Source organism: Merops nubicus, unplaced genomic scaffold (genome assembly GCF_000691845.1).
Source record: "Merops nubicus isolate BGI_N331 unplaced genomic scaffold, ASM69184v1 scaffold21315, whole genome shotgun sequence".
Taxonomy (NCBI): Eukaryota; Metazoa; Chordata; class Aves; order Coraciiformes; family Meropidae; genus Merops; species Merops nubicus.
In genome coordinates, this window is record NW_008610560.1 from 8,422 (window position 1) to 22,949 (window position 14,528).

Here is a 14,528-nt window from a genome sequence, read left to right on the forward strand (position 1 = left end):
CAATTACAGGAGCTATCAGGCCTTACTCTGAGACTTTTGTGTAAAGCTAGGAAAACAATACCATTATACAATTATAATGAGAAGAATTACACATCAATTCCTGGTTTTTTAAATATTCCCTGAATTCCATTCTGACTTCTAGCTATTTCACCACATCAGGCTCTACTACCTGCACTAAGGGGGCAGCAGTCACCTGCCTGTAGTTAATAAACCCATTCCTCAGGCTGCAGCAGGGTGGAGTATGGTAACAACAGCACAAACACTGAACACCAGTGACAGTAATGCTGGGTCAGCCAAGAGACACGAGATGGATCCTCTCTGAGGAGACGTGGCAAGTGTGGCACCACGACCAGGTCCACTCGCTAGCTCATCTAGCACTGATTCTTTAACCCACTGCCAAAATAAATATAACAAATCAAATTTCAAGTGACCTATAACAAAATGAAAGATACTTTAAACTAAAAACTTGTCACTAGTCCAAAATATACAACAGTCACTGTGTGAAACACAATGAGAGACCTTAACAACATGTAAAGGACACTTAGAAAAGATTAAGTTCCAAAAATACTCTTATGAAGTATTGAACACTTGAAGCTCCTGAAGGTGGGACTTTAAGGTTAGACTTCAAATGGCATCATATGTATATATGCAGTAGAGCAGCTCATAGGTTAGCATGGCTTAAGTTATTTACTTACAGTCGACTACGTTCAGTGCAATTCAAACCGAGACTGAGTCGTGTAGAACACATCTGAGAACCTGTGTGAGAATTCCCCTCTGGTAACGCAGCAGTTTTGAGCATGTGGACTCAGATCATATGGAACAGGACAGATTCAGATCAGAGACCTGCTCCAGTCTCTGAAGGTGTCTGTCTGCTCAAACACAGTGGGATAGCAATAAAGTGTATTGAGAACTGGTTGCTGACAGGCGCTTGCCCTGTAGCTTCTAGGACTGCTTTAATAAGACATACATGATATGTAGACACCTCCTGAAATACCCTGCAAAAGGATCATAAATTATCTGGCAGTTGTGTTGGCCACATCTTTTTACACTGCAGATGAAAAGGATGAATGCATTTCTGTTCACAGTGGTGGTGTGCTGAAGTCTGCTTCAGAACAAGTATTTTCTGTCTCTTCTGCTGTGATCACTTTTGGTTTCAGTCAGGGCTAACGCTTCTCATCCAGATCTGCTACTTGACCACGTGCTGAAGGTTCACTTTCACCACCTTCTAATGAAGAGACAGTCATTTCTTCTGGGCTGGCCACTGGTAGTAAATCCACCCAATTTATGACTCAAAAAGTTCAGAACTGTTTATTTTGTCTTCTTCATACAGCAAAATATTTTCCATGAGCTTCTTTTTTTGATCATTTATCTTTATTTTCCAAGATGTCTCTCTGGCTACTGCTGAAAAACAAAAAAAGGTCAAATAGTGAGAAAAAAAAAAATCCATCTATTGTCTAAGGAATAGACAATAATTTTAAATTAAAAAGCAAAACAAAACTGGCTTAGGAAACAAAGTCTGATAGAAATCAGAAAACATTTTGTAGATTTATTTGGGGTATCATAACCAAGGAGAAAAGATTTTCTGAAATGTGTTTAGAAGTAAGAAGAAGAACCTAAGCAATTCTGGAGAAGAAAGTAAATTGTCCCTGCTTTTATAACACTAGAGCATGTTTACAGAGACTCCACCTTCCACAGCAGGAGCGTGGGCAGTTCTGCCAAAGCACTCTAAGATCACGCGTGTTTGAACGTTCTGTGTGCACCCTGCATGTCCATCTAGACATACCTTGTGAAGAACACGAGGAGTCCAGGTCTGCAGTATTTTGCAGAAGGGTGCTCTGTGCAGAGGATGCTGCTGCTGGGATGTCACCACTTCTGGCACAGGCTGCACTTCTTTCCTGGAGTGCATTCCCAGCTTTCTCCTGCTTGCAGCCAGAGCCTGCCGTATTGTCTGAGATGTTACAGCTCTTGCTGTAAAGCTCATCTATGGATTTTTCTGAAGGATTCCATATAAAACTACTTGACTCGTCGGATTCACAAGGGACCCTCGACTCCTGGGCACAGCAGGTGTCAGGTGGCACAGCTCCTGCCAGGGCCGTGCAGGGCCGGGCGCCCGCCAGCACCGCTGCCTGCGTGCTGTCCTCCCTGCCCCCCCCTGCCGAGGGCACGTCCACGCTCAGACTGGTTGTCTCATCATCTGTTTCTTCTGGAGTGTTCGTGGAGAAGCCAGACGTGCTGCCTCCACAGATGGAATGCTCTCTTAACTTATTTTCAGCCGTCTCCAGAGCTTCACGCACCTGTTTTTAACCAGAGAACCTGTGAATGCAGCGTCACTCCTGCACCCCCACGTACGAGCATTCTCCCACATCAACACTCTCAACAGTAAGGTAAGGATGAATGTTGTAGCTTCAGACCTTGCTGTCAAGACTAAAATCCTCGTGATGTATTTAAAATCTTACCTCTGCTATGTTAGAGTTCTTCTTCCTCAGACAAAGGCAGATGGCAGAGGCAAAATCAACACCAGCTCCCTCCAGCAAGGGTCCTGCATTCCTGTCGAGATACTTGTGGCAGATCTCCTTGGCAGCTAGCTTTTCACAGCTTTTCACTTTGGAGCAGGAGCTTTCTTTTGCTATTTGAATTTCATCAGCAATCATATCTTTCTGTTCAAAGGAAACAGACACCTTAGTGAAGGCAAAATTAACAGACACATTTATTTCTGTCTGATCAATGAGAACCGAGTCTTGCCATACATTTGTCATTACTGCTCCTTAACAGCTGGCTTACAGACTTAAAAGCTTTAAAACAACTACCAGAAAGGTTTTTTTTTCAGGAGAGAAGAGGCTAGAGGTTTTCTCTGTGTGTGGCTAATGCCAAATTCACTAAAGCAGACCCAGCTCTTCTAGGCCTGTGTCCATTTATAGGAATGAAAACTAATCAACTCTGTATATAGCAGCATTCCTGCACAGGACTGTTCACATGTTTGTTACAGAAATCAGAAGTTAGGATCCTTTACATTCTGAACCCATCTGAACATTGCTCAGCTGCTTGGAAACAGTAAGAAAGAACACTGTAGTTTTCCCCTCAAAGGCTCCAGCCAGAAGGCAACTCAGAGAAGGGTGTCCCATTGAAGGAACACAGCTGGAGGCTGTTCTCATGAGGATGGGGTCACGGGCATGGCGGAGCCTGGCGGGTTCTGGGTGCCTGTGGAAGCAGTGTGTGCAGCTCTGATCACAGCCTGGGCAAGCTGGCCAGGGTACAAACTCCAGACACCAGAGCAATACAGAAACGCTGACAAACACGACGATGAGCAGCAGCAGTTACCACCTACCCAGCTCTCCCCAGCCAGTTTAGCTCCTAACGCCTCAAGCCTCTTAAATCAGGACGTATTTAAACAGCAGCTATTCTGGAGTGTCTCCTAATACAACTGGGCAGCACTCCAGAGTGGGGTATGTGAAACAGGAATAGGTACTCTTCTTCTGTCTAGAGGCAGGTAGGCTACTGATGGTAATGGAACCAGGATATGGCTTCTACACATCCCTTCTTCAGGATGCATACAGCAGACTGCAAATAACCAACTGTATTTATATAAAATGAAAATCCATTTTATGACAGCAACCTCACGCACTTGTGTTGCTATTCGTTATTCCTGCTTTTTCTTACCAGATAGATAGGATGTCTTCCTTCATCCAGAGCCTTAACCCCCGTCAGTATCTCTGCTAAGACCTAGAAAGTATATTTGAAAGACAGACCAATTTGTTCAGAATTAATTCTGTTTTTAAAAATGAGTTTTGTAACTAAAGAAACATTGAACTGCCAGCACATTTTGAAATTACCTTTTTGCTTCAGATAGCTTAACATGCTAGATCTGGAAACCTTCAGATCTACCTCCAGAGCCAAGTCCAAATTTTAGAGTTAGATACAATGGATATTGTTGAAACAAAGGCTGAGTAGAAAGTAACTTGAAATCTAGATCAGAAATCAAACTCAATTGAGTAACTTCCTATTTAAATGGAAACACCTGGAACAGGTGATACCACAGGCTATATATTATTTTGGTTGAAATTCCAAATTAAAAGGTGATGTTTGTAGCAGTTCATGTGGCAAATCTGCAGGAATTCCAAGAACCTAACTGAAATCTTCCTGCTACTCTTAAAAAAACAGAAAACCCCAATGATTAGCAGTACATTTTTTTTTGCAACAAGAAAATTTTGTTTCTGTGCTTCAGAAGATTCACTGTACTTTGCCACAAACTGAAGTGTGTTTGGAGAGTGAACATAATTAGAAACAAGATTTCAACACATTATATAGTCAGCAACTATGATATGAAATTGCCAGCAAAGCAGCCCTATGAGGCACATGCTCTTAGATCCATTTTCCTGTCTAGAAGCACCAAAGAGTACAACAGAACATGGAAAAAAAGGCAACATACCACACCACAGCTGAATACATCAACTTTTTCTGTTAGCTGCCCATGTCTGATAAAATCTTCTGGCAGGTAAGTAAGAGAGGCTTGCAGGACTTTGGTTTTCACCATAGCATATTCTGATTTTTTATCAGCAGAATAGAGTCGCAGACCTGAATGTCCAAGCTTTGGTGTAAAGTTCTCATCCAACAAGACATTTGAGCTGTGATAAAGAAAGACAAATAACAATATTGGTCAGGTAATTAACCTGAGGTAAAGAATTACAGTTTTCCACTTTTAAAGTTGAGCACTGAAAGTTTCCAGCATTCGGCCTGCTGTGTATCAATGAAAGGATAAAGAATGGGAGAACGGGAGAGGGGGAAGAACAAGCACTCAAAAAACTACTTCAAAAGAACATACTTTCATCTTTCATAAAAGAGAGACAGATTAAACATAAACCAGTAAACACTCTGCAGAACAAGAGACAGCAGAAAGATACTGCAAATGGATTTCAAAACTGCATAAACTTTTAGCCATTATTGTAAAAAGAAATCCTGGAATTTACAGGTGACCGAGGAAGTGCTGATGTGTCAAACCTCTCACCTTTTGATGTTCCCATGAAGAATTCCAAAGTTATGTAAATACTCTACAGCTCGGATGAGTCCTGTGGAAATGGCAATTCTCATCTCCCAGCTCAGTGGAGCAGAGCCATCCTGCAGGGAAGGGAGGGACAAAGTGCTATTTTATACAACAAAAACTGGAAGACAGTAGTTTTGAAAGACAAAGACTTTGACTTAGTCCTAATCAGAACTCCTGCTGAGCTAAATCACACGTCTGGTCCATGGCAGCAACGGGTGATTTCTGGGTGAAGGAAGGGACCTGCTCTTACCCTCTGTGCTGCTCACCCTGCCCGGGCAGGACACAGTGAGGGCAGGCTGCTGCAGGGTCACACCCACCCTCAGCACCACGTCAGCCTGACGGGCTGCCTTTCATGTTTCTCTGCCCCAAGATCTCCTCTGCAATGCTCTTTCAGTAGGTGTGGACAGCTCAAACTGTTCCCTCTTAAGCCCTTGTAACACTCCACAGCACATTGCACCAATGAACCTGATAATGGATTCCACAGAATCGTATTTCCAAACCCAGTGAAATATTACAATAGGAACAGACACATTTTGCAGATCCATATTACTCTGAAAATCTAAAGGCTGCCCAGCAGAAAATTCCTCCTGACTTCATTTGTTTTACAGCAGAAAAACTGGGAAAGAGCTGCAGCCTTCTAGTACTTGTAGACAAGGTATTTGGGCACTCCTTTTTTTGTCTGTTTTTCAGAACTCAAAGAGATATAATTGCTTTTCACACAGTAACAGGACAGGACTTGTAATCACAGACAGGTAACATAGACCCAGGGCATTTGCTTACTTGACACTGAAGTTTGTTTTGGAGGGATCCGTTGGGCAGGTATGGATATATCAGACAGTGCAATCCAGTTTCTACTGAGAAACCCAGCAGCTGCAAGATGTTGATGTGACAACACCTGCAGGCACAGATCAACAGTGATTTGCAAATGACATAGGAGCAACACAGAAAAACACATTCCTGAGCTGGCATAAATTCCTGCTCTCCAGGCAGCTGGGCACCGTGTGCTGCAGCTGGCAGCCCAGAGCAGCCCCGGGCAGACGGCAGCAGCCTGGGGGAGACGGTCGGAGCGCAGCCCAGTCCCCAGCAGGGAGCAGGGACACAGAGCTCCAAGGCCTCCCGAGCAGCCCCGGGCTGGCAGCAGCCCTGCAGCAGCACTGGCAGGTGGGCAGTCTGCCCAGCAGAACCCCACTGTCCCCAGAGAGCACAGGGGTCTCCAAGCAAGCCCATGGGCGGGGTACGCAGCGACCGCCCCGGGAGCCAGGCACCTACCGAAAGCAAATCTGTACTTCTGTGTGAAAGAACCTTTGTGTGGAGTTTGGGCTCGTGCATTCCACCTGAAACAGGAAAACATGCAATAGAATGTCAATAGGAATGTTGAATTTGTACAGATGCTTTAATCCCTAGAGGGCAAACTACTTTAGAAAACAGGCAGGTATCACTGATGGCAGCTTTGTGTCAGAGGCAACAATTAATTCAAAATCAGCCACCCAGCAGGGTGCTCCCACAGACAGAGTTAACAGTACTCACTTTTACTCATGAGTAAACTATCTCCCCTATGGGTTTGCTGAATCTGGTTAACTTGCTTTACATCAGTTCCTTTTTACCTCTCCTCTTTTCTGCCTCCTTGCCCATACCATATTAAACAACAACCACTAATATTCCACTAATAACATGCACCCTTCAAAAAAAAAGAAAAGGTGGGGTACTTGCCTCTTTCAGCCTTTTGATGACATACACCATGTTGTTCCTCTGACCTCTGTAGACATCTGCAAAAGTACCTTCACAAATTCTGCTCTTGTCACTGAAACCATTTGTGGCACTAGTAACTTCCTTCTGGGTCCACAGGAGACTCCCGCTGGGGAGATCAGTCATTGTCTCCTGCTGAGGAGCAGAAAAGCTGCAAGGCTACACATTTGTAGAAGAAACAAGTTTATCTCACGAAAATTCATATGCTTTTTCCTTCTTTCAGGTGTTGTATTTTCTTTTCCATGCTTTAACCAGTCACTGTGGTTGTTGAGAGGAAAAGTGAAAGGCACTGTGCAATCACCCAGCAGAGCTCCCCTTTGTAACTCCTGCCTGGATGTGCTTTGATGGGGGGAAAGTTTTGCACAGCAGAAGAGACCTGAAAACCATTACCAGTCTGCAATTCCATTTCCCCAGTAAACAGTTTTGTTTAAAAGTCCATATATTTATTTGACGTGATGCTAGTTTAAGTTACAAAGAATATTAATCTTTATGGCTTGGGCATATATTAAGAAACAGCTGGATCAGGAATTTGGGTCCCTCATAATGTATTTATGCTCTGGCAGGAACTTCACATTTACTTCTGAAGCATCTGGTGCCAGTTGCACAATAACTCGTTGCTTCTAGTGTAGCGAGTTCTAATGCCAATTGTTATTGCAGTTCCACTGCAGCCTAACCATGCAGCTTTCACAACCTTCATGTGCTCCAGGCTTGAGAAAACAAAACCTTTAATCCCCTTTCAAGAAGCTCTGAAACTACTGCATTCTTTGTAGGAATCTTCTCTTCTGGCTGGTACTCCTGAACCATGCAATTTTGGAAGAGTTTAAAGTCTTAAAACACAATCTTCTTTAAAAATCCAAACAAAATAAACCAAAGAAAACAGGCCAAGCCAGAACCATGGTGGGACCAGAGTGTGCACATGGATCTGGGAAGACCTCTGAGGACCCACAGAACAAATCTATATAGACTATCTGAAAGACAAGGGAGCTATAGGGAGGAAGGAACAGGAGACTGTGTGCTGAAATAATTGCAAATAAGAGAACAGCTTTTCACAGTGAGATGGTTTGGCACCAGAACAGGGGCTCAGAGGGGTGACAGAACCTCCATCCTTGGAGATTTTCCATTGTCAGCTACACAAGGCTCTGGGCAACCTGACTTAAATTTGATACTAGTCCCATTTTGATCAGAAACCACATTTTAAGTATGAAATTAAGCTAAAAGCAGTATGCCATTCTTACTAGTCAGTGGTATATGTTGCACTGTCTTATGGTCACACCAGAAATGTTTAGTCCTCTGTAGAGTCTATACTGGAAATTCCTTCAGAGTTAATTGCTATTTGTGGGCATATTATCCATGCTAAGCTATGCAGTATGCAATATTGTTCATTTTCCCCCTCACTGGTCCTTCACTGGCAAAAAAAAGTGATGTAAGTAATAAGTAATCTAACTGTAGCATTACTACTATATTCAGTCCAAGCAAATTATAACCACACCCCACTTTTTCACCAAATCTATATTTTATACAAGTAGAGGGATAAACTTTAATTGAAAAAACACAGAATGTCATACAGCCAATTTTCATTGCTCCAGTGAATGAGTACTGAAGGGATTTACCTTCACGCTCGACGAGACGGGAGGATTTGACTGTAAGGATTTCAGGAGGTCTCTTGGGGGAGGTGGTGGACCAGGGAGCAAATACAAAACGTCAGAAACAGGACCTGAAATTGAAATAACAGCTCTGAGAACACACCCTGTTTTTGCAGTACCACAGCCTGTGACTAATTCTGAAGGTCTGGGGTATTTTGCTGAATTTTCTAACGAGGGATAACCTGTGACACGCTGCCAGAATGTGAAACACTGTGTGAAGACAGGGAGCTATTTTCCCAGTTCCTCTTTGCAGGATGACTACACAGATCTCTCTAGTCCTATCTCCTGGAGAGCTCCCAATGTCTACACCCTTGGTCAGTTGTGCTCCTCAGCATGTCCCGTGGTTCTGCTCCCCCCTTTCCCAGGCAGAGGGACCTGCTTATGCATGCACAGCTCTCTTCTGGCCTACATTTATTTCACTGGGAGAGAGGGACGTGGGGCAGGACACGTATGGAAAATCTAATCTTAGTATGGAGCCAGGATGGGACCAGAGTGTTCACAGAGACCTGGGAGACGTCTTGAGATCCCACAGCACAGACACAGCCAGCATCTCTCAAGGCCAAAAGAGCTACAGGAAGGAGGAAGAGGAAGCCATGAGCGAAAGTTAGGAATAAACAGTTCAGGAGACAGCAGTGCTAGGAAAAAGGCAGATATTCCAGTGTGACCACTTTGAAGAGCACTACATTCACTCCACTGCACTGACAGCAGATGGGAAGGGGTCTTGTCTCTATGGTCATTTCCGTGCTAGAGCAAGTTCAGAACAAGTCCTTCACTTCAGTACCTGCTGGTGGTACCCCCAGATGTGAAGAGTCTGGTGATGGCAACAGACTTATCTCGTTGTCTCTCTCTCTCTTTTTGTTTTCTGTGGGAGTTAAGGATACATTCTCCTGTTTAGGTGGCTCTACCAGCTCTTCTTTTTCAGCATTGGTAGTACTAAATGCAGATGTCCCTTCAAAAGAGAAGAAAGGAAAGATGAACTTTACCAGGAAAAATAGAGCCTGATTCTGATCAGTTACCAGGAAATAATCCTAGTCAGAAACACTGACTCTAAATTAACATGGGCATTAAAGTGAACATTCAAGCAATTAATTGTTAAATAGCTGGAATATTGTTGGCATTTAAATTCAGACCGTATTAATGACACAACTACTTCTGAAAATTATTAGGTGATAGCTTCAAAAACACACCAGTGATGACTATGCAAAAGATGTATAGCCTCTTACAATAAGGAATTAACAATAATAGTATATTTATTTTGTCATTTTCTATACAACATCCTTCAGCCTATAATCTCAAATCAGAAGTATCTCCGAGCCTAAAGAAGGGATCTAGTTCCTTGCTAATTGCCATGGGACTGAGAAGAAGATTGATAGAACTCTACTGGTTTTAGTCCATTAAATATTTTAGGATGACTTTCAGTTCTGTGGTTTTAGTGTAAAGACCATACTCACCCCCAGAAAACAGTTTCCTATACAGAACTATTTGCAATAAAGAGTCATACTTATGAAGAGAAAGAAAGACACTGGAGACAAACTAGGGAAAACACAAAAATGGCCAAAGGTCAAGACTTACTGATAAATAAGGAAAAATTAAAGGTCGAGTTACTGATTCACTACAGCTGTAAAAGATCATATGTTTTATGCAGGTTGGCAAAATCTCAGAATCAGGCGTGAAAAAGCAACCTGAAGTCTGGTTAAAAGAAGTACAGGTTCTTCAGCATACAGGGTCTTGAAGAGTATGTACATCTTAGAGGAAATTATTTCAATTAGATCAGGCTACAGTTAGGATGGGGGAAAAAAATAAAGTAAGAAAATTCAAGATACTGTGATATACAAGGCTATCAAAATCTCCTGAAGAAGCAGCTGAATTCTTACCCATGGATACATTTAGAACTGAGGTTGAAAAGGAGGCTGGAGATGCCCAATGTGCCCTAGAGATGACAGAGGGGCCTTTTGCTGCCTGGTAACAATGTTTTCCTGGTTGTAGTTCTAAACTTTTGTGTCTACCTGCTACATTTTATCAGCAATACATTTAACATTTTCTTAAAAATCAAAACTAGTGGTTTATTTTTATATAAAACAAAACAAGCACAAGCATTAATACAAGAATTTTTTTTGTCATGCTGTTTTATCATCTTTGTATCTTAAGCACGGTGTTGATCTTGGAATCAGAAGCTGCAGGAGGCCTCTGCATGTGAAGCCAGATAAAACCCATGTGTTCTTTTTTATCACAAAGCACCGGGAGTCCCGAAACAAGCAGGAAGTGACATGGCTCATCCGAGAGCTCTCTCCTGGCACAAGCCTGCAGCCAGCAGAGGCCAGGCCGGGCAGACAGGCTGGGGGGAGCAGACAGGCTGGGCAGCTCCAGCCTGCCCTGGGCCGCAGAGCAGGGCACACGAGCAGCAGTAGCGCAGGGAGGGCGCCTGCACGTCAGGCACACTTCTGCCCTGGAGTCCTCCTTGGGGTTTGCACCCACTCTCTTCCCCGTCACCTTGTGGGTTTGAATGAAACTGGGTCTACAAACTGTAACTCGGAAAAGTCACCCGTTTCTGTATCACTGTGTCAGAATGCTACAAAATCCCCAAATTCACGGGTTTTTGAAATTAGCTGTCAAACAGTCCACCAGCCCTTTAGGCAACAATGACAGTCCCTACATTCTGTGGTTGTTGGTTTTTCCCTCTGGTACTTTAACCTAGAAACCTCTAAAATTAGATTCACTTCCCTCTTTCAACCTTTTTTTTCAGGGTTTTTCATTAATTTTGCAACTTCCTGCACATCAGACAAACGGGTCACTACTGAAGCTAAAGAACTGACATAACATAAAACCATTATTATTATGGGCACCCAGAAGTGGGACTAGAGTAGTGCAAGAAGATGAAGGGAGGTAGAAATCTGATAGTAGCCTGTCAGCAGAAACCTCTACCCGTGTGTTGTGCCTGATTCCTTTAAGTCAGAAGGAACAGAGATATGGTGATGTATGCACCACTTAAGTTTTCTAAAGTGTCCAGCAGAATAAGCAGTGCATTCTCTGTATCTGCCCGAGAGGAATATCCTGAGTAAGAACATTCAGCTACAGATAAAAAAGCAGAAATAAAAAGTAAAGAGTTCAAAGACTTACCCAAACCTAAGGATACTGCTAGAAATCACTTTTGCTTATGGCTGAGCACACAGTGGAATGCAGTATCAGGTTAACTCCAGAGAACACTATTTCCACATGTCAGAATAACATAAATAATAATAAGTTTTGCAACTTATTGTATTTGAATTGATCTGGGACAAAAATTAGTATTGATCATGCAGAAACATAATTGATCACTCCACAGGCTCTCTTTCATACTCTTTTAAACCCTCTTCATCTATCCTTCATTTTGCTTTACAAAATTCAGTCAAACACAGGATCCCTTCTCCCTCCTTACACAGCCCTTTGTGGAGCAGCCCAGTCCTGTAGCCCACCCACTGTCACAGAATACATCTGAGAAACAAAGGTATGTTAGATCTGTCACATCAGTTCAGTGCCTCAATGAGCATGCCCATTTCTTCCCATCATCTCTCAATATCTCTTTTCCCTATTTTCTACATAGCCCACAGAAATCAATATAAAGACCACTGTTTATTTGCATCAGCCAACTGCAATTGTCAGAAAACAAGCTTGTTCTTAGAAATCACAGTGCTCTCCTGCAGCCTGGAGGAAGCTCACTGGGTGTTATTTTTAACAAGCAAAAATCTCTCCATTTTTGCAACTTGTGTCAAGTGAAGTCCCAAAAATGTCAGAAATGGTTTTGAAAAAGCTCAAAAAGATAAAAAAAAAAACAAAACCAAACAAGTTAACTCACTGAAGCACAGCAGCAAGTAGGTGATTCCCCCTGGTGCACAGCCTGAGCCCGGTGCGTATTGTGCAAGCTACAGCCGTATTTACATAACACTTAAAAGCGAAGCAGTCAGACAGAAGGGTGAGGAACATTCCTGTGCAGCAGTGATGATTATTTTTGCCCGTGCTGTATGTTTGCTTTTACTGGCAACATTACTGGAAGCTGCTCTTGGATGGGAAGCCTGAGTCTCTGCACTTTACGTCACTGGTGAGACAAGTCCCACTGAGGCCTTGCGCAAGCGGCGTCGCCGGGGCTGTAACACGCCGCCTCTCCAGACTGGACCCAGGGCCACATCCAGGCCAAGTGATCAGAGATCCTCTGCACAGCCTCTGGATCCCCAGGGGATTGTTCTACTGAACACATCAGCTACACATGAGCCCGAACCCAGCAGTGCTGTGGTATGCAAGCAACAGCCCTCTGAAACTAAATGCACGAAGCTTCTCTTTGAGTAATTCACCACTGCAAAGTGCTGAACTAACCTCAGCTTGAGATCTAATCTACTAAGAGAAGAGAAAAACCCTGTGCCCCGGGGTAGAAGCAGCACCATCTCAGTTGTTATAACAAGTAATTTTTCTAAGTACTTTGAACTTGGCTTTTGCCAAAACGGCACAATTAACCCACATGGGAAAGAAAGGGCATCATACCTTACTGAACAAACCACCCTTCCCAGGACAGATAAAAATTCTGTTCAAAAATTGCTGCTACTATTATGTTGTGGTAAAAACATTCAGTAATGTTTCAGTTTTTATGTTTTTGGAAGGAGAATGCAGGCCGTTTATTAAATCACAATGTATAAAGTGGCATTACAGAAATGTCAACAAACTCTAAAGGAATACACCGAAATAAGCAGATCAGAGATCCTCTGCACAGCCTCTGGATCCCCAGGGGATTGTTCTACTGAACACATCAGCTACACATGAGCCCGAACCCAGCAGTGCTGTGGTATGCAAGCAACAGCCCTCTGAAACTAAATGCACGAAGCTTCTCTTTGAGTAATTCACCACTGCAAAGTGCTGAACTAACCTCAGCTTGAGATCTAATCTACTAAGAGAAGAGAAAAACCCTGTGCCCCGGGGTAGAAGCAGCACCATCTCAGTTGTTATAACAAGTAATTTTTCTAAGTACTTTGAACTTGGCTTTTGCCAAAACGGCACAATTAACCCACATGGGAAAGAAAGGGCATCATACCTTACTGAACAAACCACCCTTCCCAGGACAGATAAAAATTCTGTTCAAAAATTGCTGCTACTATTATGTTGTGGTAAAAACATTCAGTAATGTTTCAGTTTTTATGTTTTTGGAAGGAGAATGCAGGCCGTTTATTAAATCACAATGTATAAAGTGGCATTACAGAAATGTCAACAAACTCTAAAGGAATACACCGAAATAAGCCAGCCGTAAACAAAACTGGGCCTCAGAATGTGCTGACAGGGGAAGAAAGCAAGGACTGTAATAATTAGAGTTGAAGGTGTGGTAGATTGTTCTGTAGGAGCACCCAGAAACTCTTTGCAGACTGGGAATCAGTGTTAAATACTGAACAGGCACAGAGTAAAGTGCCATCACATCATGGAAGCCACCCTCTACTCCAGAGTATCCATAAAATACCATTGTCAGGGAGCCAGGATTACTGCACTGGTGATATCTAGATCAGACTTACTCAGTGTAGAGGATTAAAACAAAAATTTAAGAAATCAAGATTTTGTTGTCAGTCCTGTCTGCTCAGACTGGACCCTCAAAGTCACAGTCACTGTGACTAAATTAACAGTTGGACTACAGACACACGAAACAGTTTCGAGTTCACTTCCCTGTAGGTCTGTTTGCTTTGCTGAGGAATGAGGTGTAATAATAGTTGCAGCCTCCTGAGCTGTGACTGAATTCAGCCAGAAAGAGGATCTGCTGAATGAAAAGGCCACGTATGGGTGATGGCAAAATCAGCTTATTAGCTGGGCAACGCTCTCGTTAGGGTCTGCGGTTGTCGCGTTTGATGTACTAACACAGGATTTGCTTGAAGGCCACTTGGGATGTACTACTTAATATTCCTTTTTAAAAAAAAAAACATAATCCAGAATGCCTTTCTTAAAGATTGTTTTCTGCCATACCAAAACGAAAGTTCGAAGTCATGGCAGCGCCAGGAAATCCAGAAACCAGCAGCAGCACCACGCAAAGGAAGGCGGTGGCCGGGAGCCAGTGGTGCAGAGCAGGGGTTCCTACACACCCACTGGGCAGCAGCAGG

General features: G+C 43.1%; 1 protein-coding gene across 1 annotated transcript in view; it reads right to left on the reverse strand.

Moving 5' to 3' along the window:
- Positions 1–1,282: 1,282 nt before the first annotated feature.
- Positions 1,283–14,528, reverse strand: part of LOC103773584 (interleukin-1 receptor-associated kinase-like 2) — a gene marked incomplete at its 5' end in the record, with an annotated part of 14,627 nt that continues 1,381 nt past the window's right edge. Inside the window, 11 exons of the mRNA XM_008940960.1 lie at positions 1,283–1,401; positions 1,784–2,294; positions 2,457–2,657; positions 3,658–3,720; positions 4,427–4,622; positions 5,003–5,112; positions 5,819–5,933; positions 6,308–6,372; positions 6,749–6,943; positions 8,395–8,531; positions 9,209–9,376. Of these exons, the coding sequence (XP_008939208.1) occupies positions 1,283–1,401; positions 1,784–2,294; positions 2,457–2,657; positions 3,658–3,720; positions 4,427–4,622; positions 5,003–5,112; positions 5,819–5,933; positions 6,308–6,372; positions 6,749–6,943; positions 8,395–8,531; positions 9,209–9,376 (1,880 nt within the window). The remainder of the gene's footprint in view (positions 1,402–1,783; positions 2,295–2,456; positions 2,658–3,657; positions 3,721–4,426; positions 4,623–5,002; positions 5,113–5,818; positions 5,934–6,307; positions 6,373–6,748; positions 6,944–8,394; positions 8,532–9,208; positions 9,377–14,528) is intronic.